The sequence below is a fragment of the Ornithodoros turicata genome, chromosome 7 (assembly GCF_037126465.1).
Source record: "Ornithodoros turicata isolate Travis chromosome 7, ASM3712646v1, whole genome shotgun sequence".
NCBI classification, from domain to species: domain Eukaryota; kingdom Metazoa; phylum Arthropoda; class Arachnida; order Ixodida; family Argasidae; genus Ornithodoros; species Ornithodoros turicata.
In genome coordinates this window covers 7,461,319-7,475,935 of record NC_088207.1, presented here as the reverse complement: position 1 = coordinate 7,475,935, position 14,617 = coordinate 7,461,319, and the positions used below count along the sequence as shown (strand labels likewise).

General features: G+C 45.0%; 1 protein-coding gene across 1 annotated transcript in view; it reads left to right on the top strand.

Annotated features, from left to right (window-relative positions):
• The window catches only part of LOC135400181 (pre-rRNA-processing protein TSR1 homolog), an 83,395-nt gene that overhangs the window by 38,321 nt on the left and 30,457 nt on the right, over positions 1 to 14,617 (top strand). Inside the window, exons 9-13 of the mRNA XM_064631919.1 lie at positions 529 to 687; positions 5,661 to 5,814; positions 7,555 to 7,754; positions 11,753 to 11,820; positions 13,569 to 13,661. Coding sequence (XP_064487989.1) covers positions 529 to 687; positions 5,661 to 5,814; positions 7,555 to 7,754; positions 11,753 to 11,820; positions 13,569 to 13,661 — 674 coding nt within the window. The remainder of the gene's footprint in view (positions 1 to 528; positions 688 to 5,660; positions 5,815 to 7,554; positions 7,755 to 11,752; positions 11,821 to 13,568; positions 13,662 to 14,617) is intronic.

The window sequence follows — 14,617 nt, the reverse complement described above, 5'->3', positions numbered from 1 at the left end:
AAAGTGAGAGCTTAGTGAAATCAGCCGTTCCAAAAAATGCACTTAATGTCACAAATTTTACAACTAAATGCAACAATTATCCACAAAAAAAGCATATTCAATACTGCTAAAGGTGTTTCCTGGCAGTGAAGGTGCCAGCCGCCTAGTCAGGGACCTTTCCCCTTTGCGGCTGGTCCACATTTCTACTCGAAATGAAAATAAACGAAATGAAAATGAAATGAAAAAAAAAAGCCTGGGGTTCTAGCGGTGCAGTAGGCTAGGAAGCGAGCAGATGACTCAGGAGAGCAGGCAAGGCAGCGAGACGTAGGTGGCGCAAAATCGTAGCGAAAGTGCGCTCTGATTGGCCGGCCTTGCGTTAATCCGCAGTTGACTTGAACGCTGAGATTTTTTACATCTGGCGCAGGGTGTCTTATGCCGGGCAAAGTTTGCCGCTTTTTCGCAGCATATTTGCCCCATGGAGCTTGGCCTTTACAAGGTGTATTTGTACTACGCGAACGGTGTCTTAATGATTATGTCTTTAATTCGCAGGAGTACTTGGGAACGCTCAAACTCTCTGGTTATATCCGGGGAAGGACACTAAGCGTTAACTCATTGCTGCATATCCCAGGCTATGGAAATTTTCAGATGTCTCAGATTGATTCGGCAAATGACCCTCACCCTCTGGTGGCAAGAACACGGCAAAACAAGGTGAAATAGCTAATCTCGTATCTCTGAGGACATTGTCTCATATGATCGGTCACACGTTAACGCCTCAGGGTGTCTACCAATCTGGAAAACTGGTAACCATCAGGGAATTTTGATGCGGCTGGAAAAGTCGGGATTGTTAGGGAAGTTGCCAAAAAAGCAGCTGCAGTCAGGGAAAATCACGAGTTCCAGTACGATACATAGCGAATTGGGAGAGCCGATCAATGTGGTTGAGTGGCCACGCTGCAGCAACATTGCTGCGAGTAACAGTTCACCAATACGGCAAGCTCAGAGGCAGAAAAGTAAGGCAGCCTCACTAAAAGTTACCTTGGAACTAAAAGAACGAGGGTCATTCATAAATGAAGCACAGTATGAGGTGTCTCTACTGCACGAAAATGATTGGTTCTCATAAAGGGAGTCTTCACAACCAAATGGATTTCAAGCTTGTGGTATTCCCACAATCATTTACACGAACAGAATACAGTTGTGAAATATCTCACTTGAAAACGAAGGGGGAATCATAAAAACGACTTTTGAAATTTGAAAACGTCTGGCTTTGACCGCCGACTGTCGATAGAAGTATGTACTACTTTCTTTCTCTGGTGAGGAATTTGCTTGAAACAGTCATTACAAATTTGGAAACGTCAGGGAATTTGAGGGCAACAATTTGTTACCTGTATGGTACATCCCATGCATGTATCTGGCACGTCTTTTGTACGCTTAAAGATGTAGGCATTCTAGGTTACTCGTGCAGTTGTCACAGAAGAAAGTATCTCGTGAGCATTCCACAGAGCAACAATAACTATGTTAAGGTAACCACAAAGTGCAACAGTAAAGTGCAGAATGTATAGGGTTGCCACCCTTCGTAGTGAAAAATACCGGCTGAGGGAGAGGAGGTGGAATAGAGGGAAAGGAGGAAATGCTCACGGGAAAGTGGGCGAGGGTTGGACAAGCGCAGAGAGAGAGAGAGAGAAAGAGAAAAAGAGCGAGCGTGCTCTCTCAAGATAATATGAGGAAACATGTTCCTGTGTGTGGCTGGATCATTTATGTTAGAAATTGCTATAAACAAGCATGAACGCTACACTGGATCGCATTGGAGCAACCGGATTGAACTAACACTTACTTTGAAAAACGCATCGACGCAGACAAACCCTTCTTTGTAGGCGGATTTGTAGGCTGTATACGGCCTAAGTTCTATCTGGCTCGACACAACCACCAACAGCTTTGCACAAACACTGCTCTTGTCCCTTCCGAACACAAGACTTAACGAATAACAATGATAATAATAATGAATAACTAAGAAAACGACTGGTGACTGCGGAGTTGGGTCTGTGCTCTCGATTTATTCAATCTGTAGTGAAATGTTGGAGGGAAAACAGAGCAAAAGCCCCTATGAAAGTCTTGAGCCGCAAATACCGGCAAAAGGCTGCCGGTATCACCTTCCTACCGGCAACCGGCAGAGCGACCAAATAACCGGTCGTGCCGGTACGATACCGGCCTGGTGACAACCCTAAGAATGTAGAAGGTTGATAATGATAGTTTGTGGTTTTATATCACAGTGCGACTTGAGCGACAACAAAGAAGGTGAAGTAGCTGTCTTTGTTTAAAAAGGTGGATCTGTTTTTGAAACAACTCATTTGTACAAGATGTAATCGAAAAGTTCCGAGACTAGTTCTGCAACACGATGAAAGATGGCACCGCGAGACAGGCACACAACAGTTGATGTCAATGACCTTCCTTTGTTTTCATTCCGAGTTGCGTCCATTTTTGGATATTGGTTGCTGTGCCGCACACACTTTTGTGCACACATGCACACGAACTGTTGCGATTTCAGTATGGACTGCAAACTGGAACGGATGCAAACATCAAAATTCTGCGTCATACTCCCCATATCACAACAGACGTTTGAGATGATCCAGCAGGCTTATGGCAATGAGTCGTGCATTGTGTTTTGAGTGGCACTCGCGCTTCAAGGGAGGCAAAACATTGTTGGAAAATGTGGCCAGAGAGGCCATTCATGAGCACAACCCCCCAAAACATCAACGTGATAAGGGAACTTGTGCATGAGGACCGTAGAAGGACCATGTGGCGGCCCGTGTGTGATGACGAAGACGTGCCTCTGCTGCCACGCGCTACGGCGCTGGCACGGCCGTTCTACCGGCACCGTCCTAGCGTGAGGCCACGACCACCTGCCCGCTGGGACATTCCATCATCGCCGGTCAGGACTCATGTAGGGGAATACCACCTCCTCTACATTTGGTGACCCGAACAACGAACACCATGTTCGGCATAATTCGGCCAAGCACCATCCCAAATTACTGCAAGCCCACCTCCGAAGGTACGGTGCAACGTTCTACCGAGGAACCGCTAGGCGACGACGTCAATTCACCGCGGCTCTACTCATCCCAACGCCCGGCCGCGAAATACCGTGCTTGTACCCATCTACCCAGCTCACGTCGCAATGGTCCCACACTCCACGTCACGTCGCCACACGCTTCGTGATGGCACTCCTCGGACTTCCACCAGCGGCACCTTCCCGAGCATCACGCTCCTGTACCGGTCGCGGTACGCCGCTGTCGACCGCCCCACCCGCATCTGCTACGCTTGCGGAAGGCCATTGCGGCTCCACTCATCGCAACGCCCGACCGCGCCACACCATGGTCCTACCCACCTTACCCATCTACCCAGATCACGTCGCCATGGTCTCGCACTCTGCGTCACGTCGCCACACGCTTCACGATGGCACTCCTCAGGCTACCACCAGCGGCACCTTCCCGAGCATCACGCTCCTGTACCGGTCGCGGTATGCCGCTGTCGACCGCGCCACCCGCATCTGCTACGCCAGCGGTCAAGGAACCCTGCCCGCCTCGCCTTCCCACCAGGCTTCTGTGCAACATAGTGGCAGTCCAGTCCATCCAATTGCGGTCAAGGGGCACCGGGACCAACGTTCCACCGGGGTCACGCACGGAGGCCACAGTGAGTTTTACTCCCGGTCTCCACGTGCTTCACGATGGTCCTCCCCGGCACTCTCCGTGGTGACAACACTACGAGCTCAACGCTCACGAACCGGTCGCGGTTCTGTCGCCCCACTCTCTTATCACTTCGGCCTACATGCATGCTCTCCGCTTTGGCCCGCCCCTGGAACCCTCCCGGCCCGCCACTCCTGCCCACTCATCACAAGACGCAAGACCAGCCGTCCCTGTACTGCGTGTCGCCCGTCTTCCTCCTCTTCCTGTATCGACGCGGAATCTCAACCGCCAGCTCTACACCGCTCCGCGTCTGAGGGGGGGAGTGATGTGGCGGCCCGTGTGTGATGACGAAGACGTGCCTCTGCTGCCACGCGCTACGGCGCTGGCACGGCAGTTCTACCGGCACCGTCCTAGCGTGAGGCCACGACCATCTGCCCGCTGGGACATTCCATCATCGCTGGTCAGGACTCATGTAGGGGAATACCACCTCCTCTACATCCATTCAGGACATTGCTGACATCATCGACGTATCATATGGCACAGTGCAGTCGTCGCTCACATCAGCCTCATCTGTTTTAGGCATGTGCGGCACTGTGGGAAAATTTGTGCAGAGGTTCCTGACCACCGAACGGAAGGAGCATTGTGTTGAGCTCTGTCGGGACCTTCGTGAGAAAGTTTTGAACGACTCAACATTCATGTCGAGGGTCATTTACTGGGGGTGAGAGGTGGGTTATGATCCAAAGGCCAAACGGGCAGTCTTCTCAATGGAATAGCCAAGCATCCCCAAGAACGAAGAAATCGCAATTATACTCAGAAAATTGTGTGTAGCACAGCAACCAACGTTCAAAAATGGACACAACTCAGCGTCAGAACAAACGAAGGTTGGTCTAGTAGAGATGAAGTCATCCTGTAGGTAACCCCAAGAACACTTTAAATGGTTTAGAAGTGTTTCTCTGTTTGTTTTTTTCTGTGTGGTAAATATTTTCGTGTTTTAACCAAAATTGACTGGAAAAGTGATTCACGAGTACTGGTAAATTTGCGAAACAGGCTTCTCATAGTGCTCGGTTTTAACCCATCTTTCTGAAGTCAATACATAGTAGGTTATATGACATTGCATGAATGGTGCGTTCCGGCGCATTCGTTGTGCAAGGGAATTGCAGTATTCTATGTCAATCCCTTTTCTCTCCCCAGCACTCTCTAAAAAAAAGCCGCTAACCTACCTTAGAACATGATGAGGCAATGTGATGGAGACACAGACAGAGGGCATACATGGACCATGTCTCTGTCGCATTGCGTCATCAAGTTTCTACGTACGAACCAACACGGTCTACACCTTCTCGCACTTGTAACCTACCTGACACGATGACCTTTGAGAACCTGTGAGTCGGGTAATACAGGTCATGTGGAAATTGGCTAGTACTTGACATTTGTAGTTCTCAACAGTACTCGTTCAGGGCAACAAACTGTTTGGTTGAGATGTTGGTGCTAAAGTATTTCGAGCCGAGTGCACCAATGGGTGCCCTGCATGTACTGGACTGCCAATCCTTCGAGAGAGGCCACTGAGACAGCATCATTTGAAGCAGGGTTATACAGTATTTTGCATCTAGCTAAAGCTGCTGGCATTCTACAGATTGGAAAGAATCAAGGGAGCCACAACTTTGTGTCGCGTGATGAATGCTTTCCACACTATAGGACTGTAGTTATTCCCGGGAACCTGGATTCATGATTTTGAAGGAGCAAGTAAAAAAACGTTCTGTGCAAAAAAAAAAATGAAAACACTTCCTACAGTAATAGTTTTGTTGGTACAGAATGGTTGTGGTGATCTCTTTCATTCTCAGTTCATGCTAAAAAATTTACCGTATCTCCGTCGCCTACACGAATATGCAACACCAACAAGCTGAACGGTTCACTCTCTACAAGTGCATGCCATGCTCTGTGTTTCTGGCATAAAATTGCTCCAGTTTTGGATGAATATAGCACATGACAGGGACATTCATTTCTGCATAGGAACCAAAGGACATGGCAGACGATACAGAACAGGAGAAAGTTTTGGAAAGAGCCGACCCTCTGCGGCAACAGTCACTGCAGACAGAAATTGAGCCAGATGCCATGGATGGGGAACAAACATGGCCCACACCTGAAGAACTTGCTGCAGCTGAAGGTAGTGCTCTTATCCTTCTCTACACCTTGCACCAGTATAACACCCCTGATACACAGCCTAGCCAGAACTCCTTTCAGATGGGGGTCCTTTACTGCTTTGAGGGACATCTTGCTGAAAGGAGGTTGCGTGGTCACCCTTTCGCTCAGTAGCGCCATCTGAAATGTGTCTTGAGAATACTGTGAAGTCTTCTTAAACCGCAATTATTAAATGAGCTGCAACCAGACTTTCTAACTTCATCCATTAAATAATTAAAATCTTCAAGTCGCGCATTCTTAGTTCCAGTTGCCTCGTTCTAATCCTTGTCTAATCTATGCCTTTTTGCCTGTCAAAGAGATAAGCAATCTCCTCTTTCAGAAAGACCCGCTTGTGAAAGGGGAGTCTCTCCTTTATTGTGTATCACGCAATGCAAATGCCGTCCGGAAGGGTATCCTTCTCTGGAACGGCCTTTGGGCTGCCCGTATGTCAGGGGTATAAGTAGGGTACTTCGTTTTTGGGTTAAACCCGATTTTTCGCGATAGTGCCCCCCCGAACAAATTTTCAAGAATTCGGGTAAAACCCGATATCTTCAGATTTACCCAGGCCTGGGCGCAAACTTGCCTCGCTACGGCTCTGCAGGGAAGTTAAAAATTCGGTTAAACTACATTACAGTAAATTAGGGGTGTGCGAATCCGAATATTATAAGTCGAATCGAATATCGAATCGAATCGGAGAAAAAAATTCTGAATACCGAATCGAATATTTGTGCAAAACTTACAGTATGTGACTTTCGCACTAAAAGTTTCCATTTTGTAGCCCATGGCTTTAGTGTAATTTTTCTGGCATTAACTGTCAAAAGAAAGACATGCAATTCCTCTGTTTAAAGCCCCTACTCTATAATTTTACATGAGAGTACTTCCTGCTTTTCGGGTGAGCCTACACTTACTGGAGTACTGGAGTGGTTACCTTCATTTCAAAATTTTATGTCAGGTAGTAGCATGTTACATGGACAAGGGTGTAATTGCTTCAGACAACCACAGGCCATTTGTGAAACAAACAAATTGGCATCCTGCCTCAGCTTTGCCATGAACACCCTTTAGTTTCTTTGCACTCGCCCTAGGAAGTTCCACTACTGAAATTTTAGACGTAAAGGACATCATTTTTAGGAAAGGTCACCCTTCTTGTTAGTGGGCTGTACTCATTATTCAAGAGTCTCAACTATTTAAAGGCAACCTCACAGACATCAAGTCAAAGTCCCTCGTCGGCACCACTAAACTGCATGTGGGAGGGGCGCCACCCCTTCCACAGACGATGTCTACAAAACTAACTTTGGATAACGTTATCTCAAACTAAACACCATCTTGCCTGTGTTGGTCCTGCAGCTAGGGCAATTTCGTAAAGCAAGCTTCACGTCACGCACGGAAGCATCGGGTGAAGCCCACTTTCGGGTTGTGTCTTTCATACTCGTGGAATAGTCGAAGATTTGAAAATTCGAACATTGGATATTCGATTCGCGAATCGATTAGTTCGAGCGTTTGATATTCGATTCGATTCGAGAATTCGAATATTCGCACACCCCTACAGTAAATGCAGAGCAGTTGTAACTACTCCCGCTAAGATGATGCTAGACGAGTAGTTAAAGTACGATTTCATGGAGTAGTTAGCTAAACTGCTAAAAAGTAGGTACTGCCCATCTCTGCATAATGTGGAGGGATCATAATGTAAGCAGACATGCCAAGCAATGATGTCTGTTTCTCATTCTAGAAGAAGAAACGCGAGAGAAGAAAATAGTTAAGAAGGTTCCCAAAGGCACTTCATCGTATCAAGCTTGCTGGATCGTGGACGAAAAAAGTGACAATGAAGGAGATAGCGAGGAAGATGACATGGAAGAGGAAGATGGCTTTGAGGCAATGGACGATGAAGATTCAGATGTGGCCAGCACTGTCGCTGGTGATACAGACACTGTAAGTTTGGCATAGCATTTCACTCATTTATAGCGAAATTCACGATGGTCACAACAGAGATCATGAATGTACTATAGTTAGGGTATGAGGTTTTTGGGGGCTTTACCTGATTCTGCCCCGAATTTACCCCAAAATCGCACAGCTAGTGAATTGGGTCTTACCCAATTTCTCCCGAGTCGGCTCATTGTCACCCGACATGGAACCATGTCGCACGACTTGGGTAACGTGAGAGAGGGAGGGACTATCAGAGGAAAGAGGAGCTGAGACAGTAAGGCGTCACATGGAGGCACACGTGGTATCCAGCTGTTCTGTGCCTGTTGCGCCCATTCACGTGTTCATTGAATACGATCAGTAGGAATGCGTTCTGGAGTGTAAGAATTGGTCACAGCAAGAAAACTGCTGAAGACTGGATACTCGAGTTTCCATACCAGTTCGAGGCCACGTGGCCAAAACAATGCCCAGCACTGAGCAACCTTGTGACGAGCACCTGAACAAAGTGTTGAGAAGCAAACGATAGTTTGAAAAGAAAGGTATCGGGAAACAAAAGTGAATTTGTGCGTGTCATTGACGTTCTCATGTGAAGACTTGTAACAGCGCCACGTTAAGCAAAGTAGTACTGGTTCGAGCCCATTTATTATGATCTTAGATATAACGATAACTCCGATATTATGATCAAATTGCGGGTTACCGTTGGCTCACCCATTGAAGTGCATGTAAACAAGATATCGATATAATCATCGCTGTAGAAACATTTGCTGGAGTATAGCGATCAGAGTTCTCCCAGCGACCAGTAAAAAGCGTGAAAATTGAAAAGCAAGATTGCATTTTTGTTCGCCTAAAACAAATTGCGGTGGCATTTTCAAGAGCCTTAGCCTTTCAAGAGAAATGGAGGAGGTTGCTCCCTGTTCACATCATTCTCTCACACTCAAGTTTTCTTCTGGTTTGCTGTGGGTGCCACAATGGCATGTTGCGGTTCCAGGATGTGTTTTGATGAGGAAATACACATGGCTTGACCCAAAGTTGCACGAGTTGGACGAATTCTGTACTGGTGCAAAAATCTCACTGTGAAGTACCATGGCTTTAAAATGTGGGTCAGCCGACTTGCGTGTAGCCACCCAAACACGGGTTGATAAGTTACCCGTGGATGAGGCGTGTTCTAGTGGACAATTACAACAGTTCCGATGCTGAGAATCATTATTACTACAGCACTGGATAACGAGCAGATGACGAAATTGTCCATCTCACAAGGTGCAGAGCCTCACGTGGTATCGGTGGATATGTTGGCCTTGGAAAACTTTTCACGCGAACCTGTGTCAATTTAGAGTGAGATAAAATGTTTTTGCGCTCACAACAAACATGCATTTTCAGCGGCGTACTGCTTGTGTCGTACTACTTTGTTGGGGGAAAATGCCGAATATCGAATCGATTTGTGCAAATTTTACGATGCTTGCCTTTTGCACTAAAAGTTTGCAAAGTTTGCACGGCCTTACTGTAATTTTTCTGGCATTAACGTTCACAAGAGAGAGGAAAATTCTTCTGTGGGAAGCTCCTACTCTTTAGTTTTACGGGGTATTGTTTCCTGCTTTTCAGGTGAGTCTAAACTTACAATTTCAAAATTTGCTGTCAGACAGTGGCATGTTACACAGATGAGGCTGTAATTGTTTCTGAACATCCACAGACAAACACATTGGTATGCCTCAACTTTGCCATGAACGTCCTTTAGCTTCTTTGCTGGAGTTTGTATGTCCTGCCTGGGAAGAGGAGCCTGGCTTGGGCCGCATTTAAGAGTCTTAGCCATGCAAAGCTAGAAGTAACAACAAAAATATAAAACACTGAAGCTTTCCTTTAATGGTTACAAGCTCTCATGCAGTGGGTTGCATTTCGTCAGGCAAAGGTACGGTGATGTACCTGTCAGGCGCCCGTCAGGTGAGGTACCTGACGAAATGCATTCCACTGCATGAAAGCTTGTAACCATTAAAGGAATGCTTCAGTGTTTTATATTTTTGTTCTTACTTCTGTCAAGTGGACCTTGACCTAACCCTCTGCATTCTTCAACTATGCAAAGCTATTCAAAGGCAACTTGCTAGACATCAAATCAAAATCCTTCACCGGCACCGCTGAAGGGAAAGTAATTTCTCCAGAGTTGGCATAACTCTATATATTGGCTACTGTTTGTGCTAAACATACATACAGTAAACCCTCGTTAACTTGAACTCGCTTATCTCGAAATATCGGTTATCTCGAATATTTTTTGCATCCCGATCCATGTTCCAATGCTTCCTTTATATTTGAGCCCTTTTAAGTCTAGGCTTTTTTTTTTTTTTTTTGCTCGAGTACGAATATCTCGAAATTCCATCACCGGTAGGTCAGCGTACCTACGGCTGATAACGTGCGTTCTTCGGTCCCCCAGGTTTGGTCAAGGTCAAAGCCTTTCAGTCCTAGTGACTCACACGTAGAGCCTGAAGTTTTAGGGTTTTACGCGATTCTTCCCCGAATTTGCACCCCGAATTGAAGGTTGCCTCTTTAGTGTGAAACCCGATTTTTACCCGGCAAATTCCCCTCACTGGGATGTATGTAGGAATGCTCACTCTTACTTGTTTGGCGGAAAAATGCAGTTACATCACCGTTTCTACCAAACCGCTACAATTAGTTTGAATAACTGAGCTCGATTTCTCCCCAAATTTAGCGTACTCCAAATTTTTTTCACCCGTATTTGCATGAATTTAGTGCACACGTTTACTTACACGATTTTTACCCCCCGAATGTAGGAAAAAGTGTTTCCCGAAAACTTCAGGCTCTACTGACGCGCCGCTAGCTGTGGCAGGCAGACAGCACACCCCTTTCCACCCAACGTCACTCCTCCTCCTCTGCATTCGTCCGAGCATCTCAGTTTCATTTCGTTTCGTTCTTCGCGCTATGATGGCTGAACAACGCGCATGGAAGTCCCTGACACTGGGGCAGAAGGTGGCACTTATCAAAGGCCTGGTAGCAAGTGCATCGAGCCATTAGCATGAACTGTTTCATTCATGCGGGTTTCTGGTCTTCCACCGCCGTACCGGAGCCAGTAGACTAGTTCAGTGGCTGTGATGAATTGTGCAACAACGTGATGCGCCTCGCATGTTTTGAGGAGAGTGACTTAGAGGACTTGAACATCGAGGCTTTACGATGGCGATGTTCCAGTAGTGGTGAACTGAGTGATACTGAAATGGTCGAGAGTGCCCACTGTAGTGACGTGCCGGGAGGGAGCTTCTCATGCGTTGCATAGAAGTGCTTGAAGATGCTTTCTTGTTCCCAGACACGAATGCCAAGCAGATTGCTATTACGGAGTTATTCCCTCTCAGATGATGTTAAAAAATAAATGGCTTTGGAATTGTTTACGAGCCCTATTACTGTAGGAACGCTTTTTTTTTTACGTTTTGTAACATAGTGCATTGTGGTAACATCGTGGCAACGTAATTTTTACTGTTCGCTTAACTCGAAACCCCGCTTATCTCGAAATTTTTTCGGTTTTTACGACTTCGAGTTATCGGGGGTTTACGGTACACAGATACTAGCCTTCGTGATATAGGTGCAGATAGCTGAGCAAATGAGTATATAATAATGCTGGGTGTGATTAGCTACACATTATTTGTAGGGCCTGACTTTTTAGGGTTAAACCCGTATCCGCCCGATATTTACCCCCCGAACGAAATCTGTAAAATTCGGGTTTAACCCGAATCTACCCGAAAACAACCAGGTCGCGTGGCACACTCATAAGTGTGCATTAAGATAAAGTTTGATAACATTGCTAAACATTAGTTCCATGTTAAGACAAATTTTTATTAAACAAAAAAAAATCACCCGAATTCCTGACGACAGAATATGCCGTAACGGGATTTAACCCGAATACACCCGAATTTTCACATGAAAAATATCACCTGATATTTACCCCCCGAATTTGGCCAAAAATAAAACCTGAAAAAGTCAGGCCCTAATTATTTGCCATTATTTGCTTTCAGGTGTCTGTAGTAGAAGAAGAAAGAGGGAACTATGATGAAAAGTTGGATCTGGAAGAAGAAAAAGCCACGTGAGTTCCTGTACAATTACTACTAAACAACACAAAACGTGGCTCTTTCTTTATTTTTTTTTTCTTCGACCTTAGTTCTGTTTCAAACACTGTCTTTTAACCGGGAACTCCAAGGTGCAAGTGATAAATCTGGACTATCTTAAACTCGGATGGAACATAAAAGGATGGAATATTCAGTGTCTGTGAAACAAATAGAAATAATGTCTCTTCTCTCACTCGGACATAACTAAAGCCCCTAGCTTTCTGCGGTGGAAAATTAACATTTCCGCAAAGCGGAATTTACAAATCTGCACGATTCTAAAGAAATCGAACAAAAAATTCTCCAATGCAGCATTCTCCCAAGATTGCCTTCCGACTCGTCCCACATTCTTTTCCAGCCTTTCGCAACTTTTCCGTCGACAAAGAAAATTAGTCTAAAACTCTGACAATTTCTCTCCTGCTGTTCCTGTCGTTCAGTTTTCTTTCTTGGCGACACTTTCAACCGTTTAAGTACCGGCAGTATCAGTCACATCGGGCATTGCAGTCATGACTGTTCGGGTTTAACACGCGCAAATGTTGCGGATGATTTAAATGCGGTTTAATTTAAATGGTTTTGCGAGACATGGCCACTTCCGCAAACTTTTGCGGATTTGCGGAAAGCTAGGGGCGCTAAACATAACCGTACATTGTTGAGCGGCAAAGTTCTTGAGCCACTAGATCTTGTATCTGTGACGGCTGCTGACTGGGTGCCCCCTTGTTCTGGTTGTGCGTCTTGCCGAAGTTTAGGAGGTGCAAATGCAAACAATGTAAATCCTAATGCCCAGCAGATGCACATCCTAGTGATGTAACGAATGTATCAGTATCCAAAATAATGGGGCTTCTTATGATCATCAACAAATAAAGTTGTTGTAGTTGTTGTTTATTCTAAGTGAAAAGCTCGAGGCACACCCATTAGGAACAGCTCCTAATGGGTGCATAGTTATGAAATTTTCCAAAATGAGACATGTATTCAAAATATTGGAGGTGGTCTTCTTTTCCTTTTTTTGAATATTCGAATGCCATTTGAAATTAAAAGAAATAATTTGAAATCAGTTTGCAGTGTGTATGAGATATTCTTGTCTCATTGTGTTCGGAAATCATGCTAATCGCACAGCTCTAGCTAAAAGTCTTGTTAGTCTTGTTAATCTTGTTCTAATTCCGAGACGGCGGATTTACTTTTGCTGTACAATATGCTCATGACCTGTACATTTTCTTTTATTTTCACACTCCTGTAAATGACATCTTGGTGATGTCAGCAGTATCCCTTAAATAAATAAATAAAATAAATAAAAGGATATTTACAATAACGGGGCACTACTACAATAGAGCACTTGCCTTCATGGCACACCAACTGTGCAGAACAGGGGCACTAGAGACTAGCAGTGAGGTGTTTGTCTTGTGTGCTGTTAGCACGTTGAATTAACTTCACAGTATGCACCATGTCATGATTCTGCAGCACTACGGAATTTTGTGTCTCCCATACTACAGAATTTTGTGGTGCATACCGTATGTGTGCTTAAATAACCATGCACTCTGTGTATAACTGTTGGAATTAAGCAGAAGATATAGACCCTAAATTTTAGTTTCAAGTAGAGCTGTGGTTGACTTAATTTGCCAATACTGTCTATGAAATTTTCTCCCATTTGGAAAATTCTTTGTGAGATGTTAACCGAGATTAAGACTGTGGTAGCGTTCATCCTTTTATGTAGCGTCTTTTTTTGCATCAATAGCCTGGTGAAGTTTAAGGAAGAGCGGATGGATCAGATGTTCCCAGATGAAGTGGACACACCCATGGATGCACCTGCACGCACAAGATTTGCAAGGTTACTTTTATTCTAAACCTGTTGACACTCCATTGTTCACTGCAGAAAACAGCGAAATTGAGGTATTGTAGTGTTGTGAGGTCAGTCTTGTCTTTTAGCACAAACTGCCTTCCTGTCACTCATGTCTCTCATAGCACTACCTCTGAACAACAATTCTGAATAGCAAACTTGATAGATCCTTAATTATCGTAATTTAACCCTTGTCCTATGGTTTTTTTGTAGATGCCATAAAAATACGAATTCAATTGAATCGAATCCTACGCTGTAGGCAGAAGCATGCTTTCTTTCATACCTTAACTGGTAATTGTCAGTCCAATATCTGACTATACACCTAGCGACTTTTTAAGTAAGTCCCGATTCAGCCCTCCGCTCTGCGTGTACTGTTGTGTCATGTTTAGGGCCCAGATTTTTAGGCATTTGCCTATAAATGCCTAGAAACACCTAAATTCGACATTTTCAGGGGGGTTGCCTGCCTTTTTATCAACTCTATTGAATTGTAGCCTTTCTTAACATTTTTAGACGCCATAAGAGCTTTTTTTTATGGGTGTAAGCGCGAGTACGGCTTTCGGGCTCGTGCTGAGTGCTGCATTTTTTTGCTTTTCGTTACTGCGTGTTTGCACCTTTTGTTCTTTTTTTTGTGTACATTTGATCATAAACAAAATACAGAAGCCGACACTGAAGATTTTTGTTTAAGTTTAATTTGTACAAGCTTTCGCGTGGAGGTCCACGCTTCCTCAGGTACAAAGTGAAGTGGTGACACACATAAGTATATATAGTATAGACATATACACTGCTGTACAAAGAAAGGGAAGAGGAAAGGAGATATGGTGCCACATGTCTGTGTACAATGAATAGCTGGGCAGACGGATAGGTGACCTCTAACCGTTTAAGAACAGTAAAAGGTGTTGTTGTGAACAAAAAGGCTTGTCAATCCAGTTTCGCGGAAGGGGGGTCAG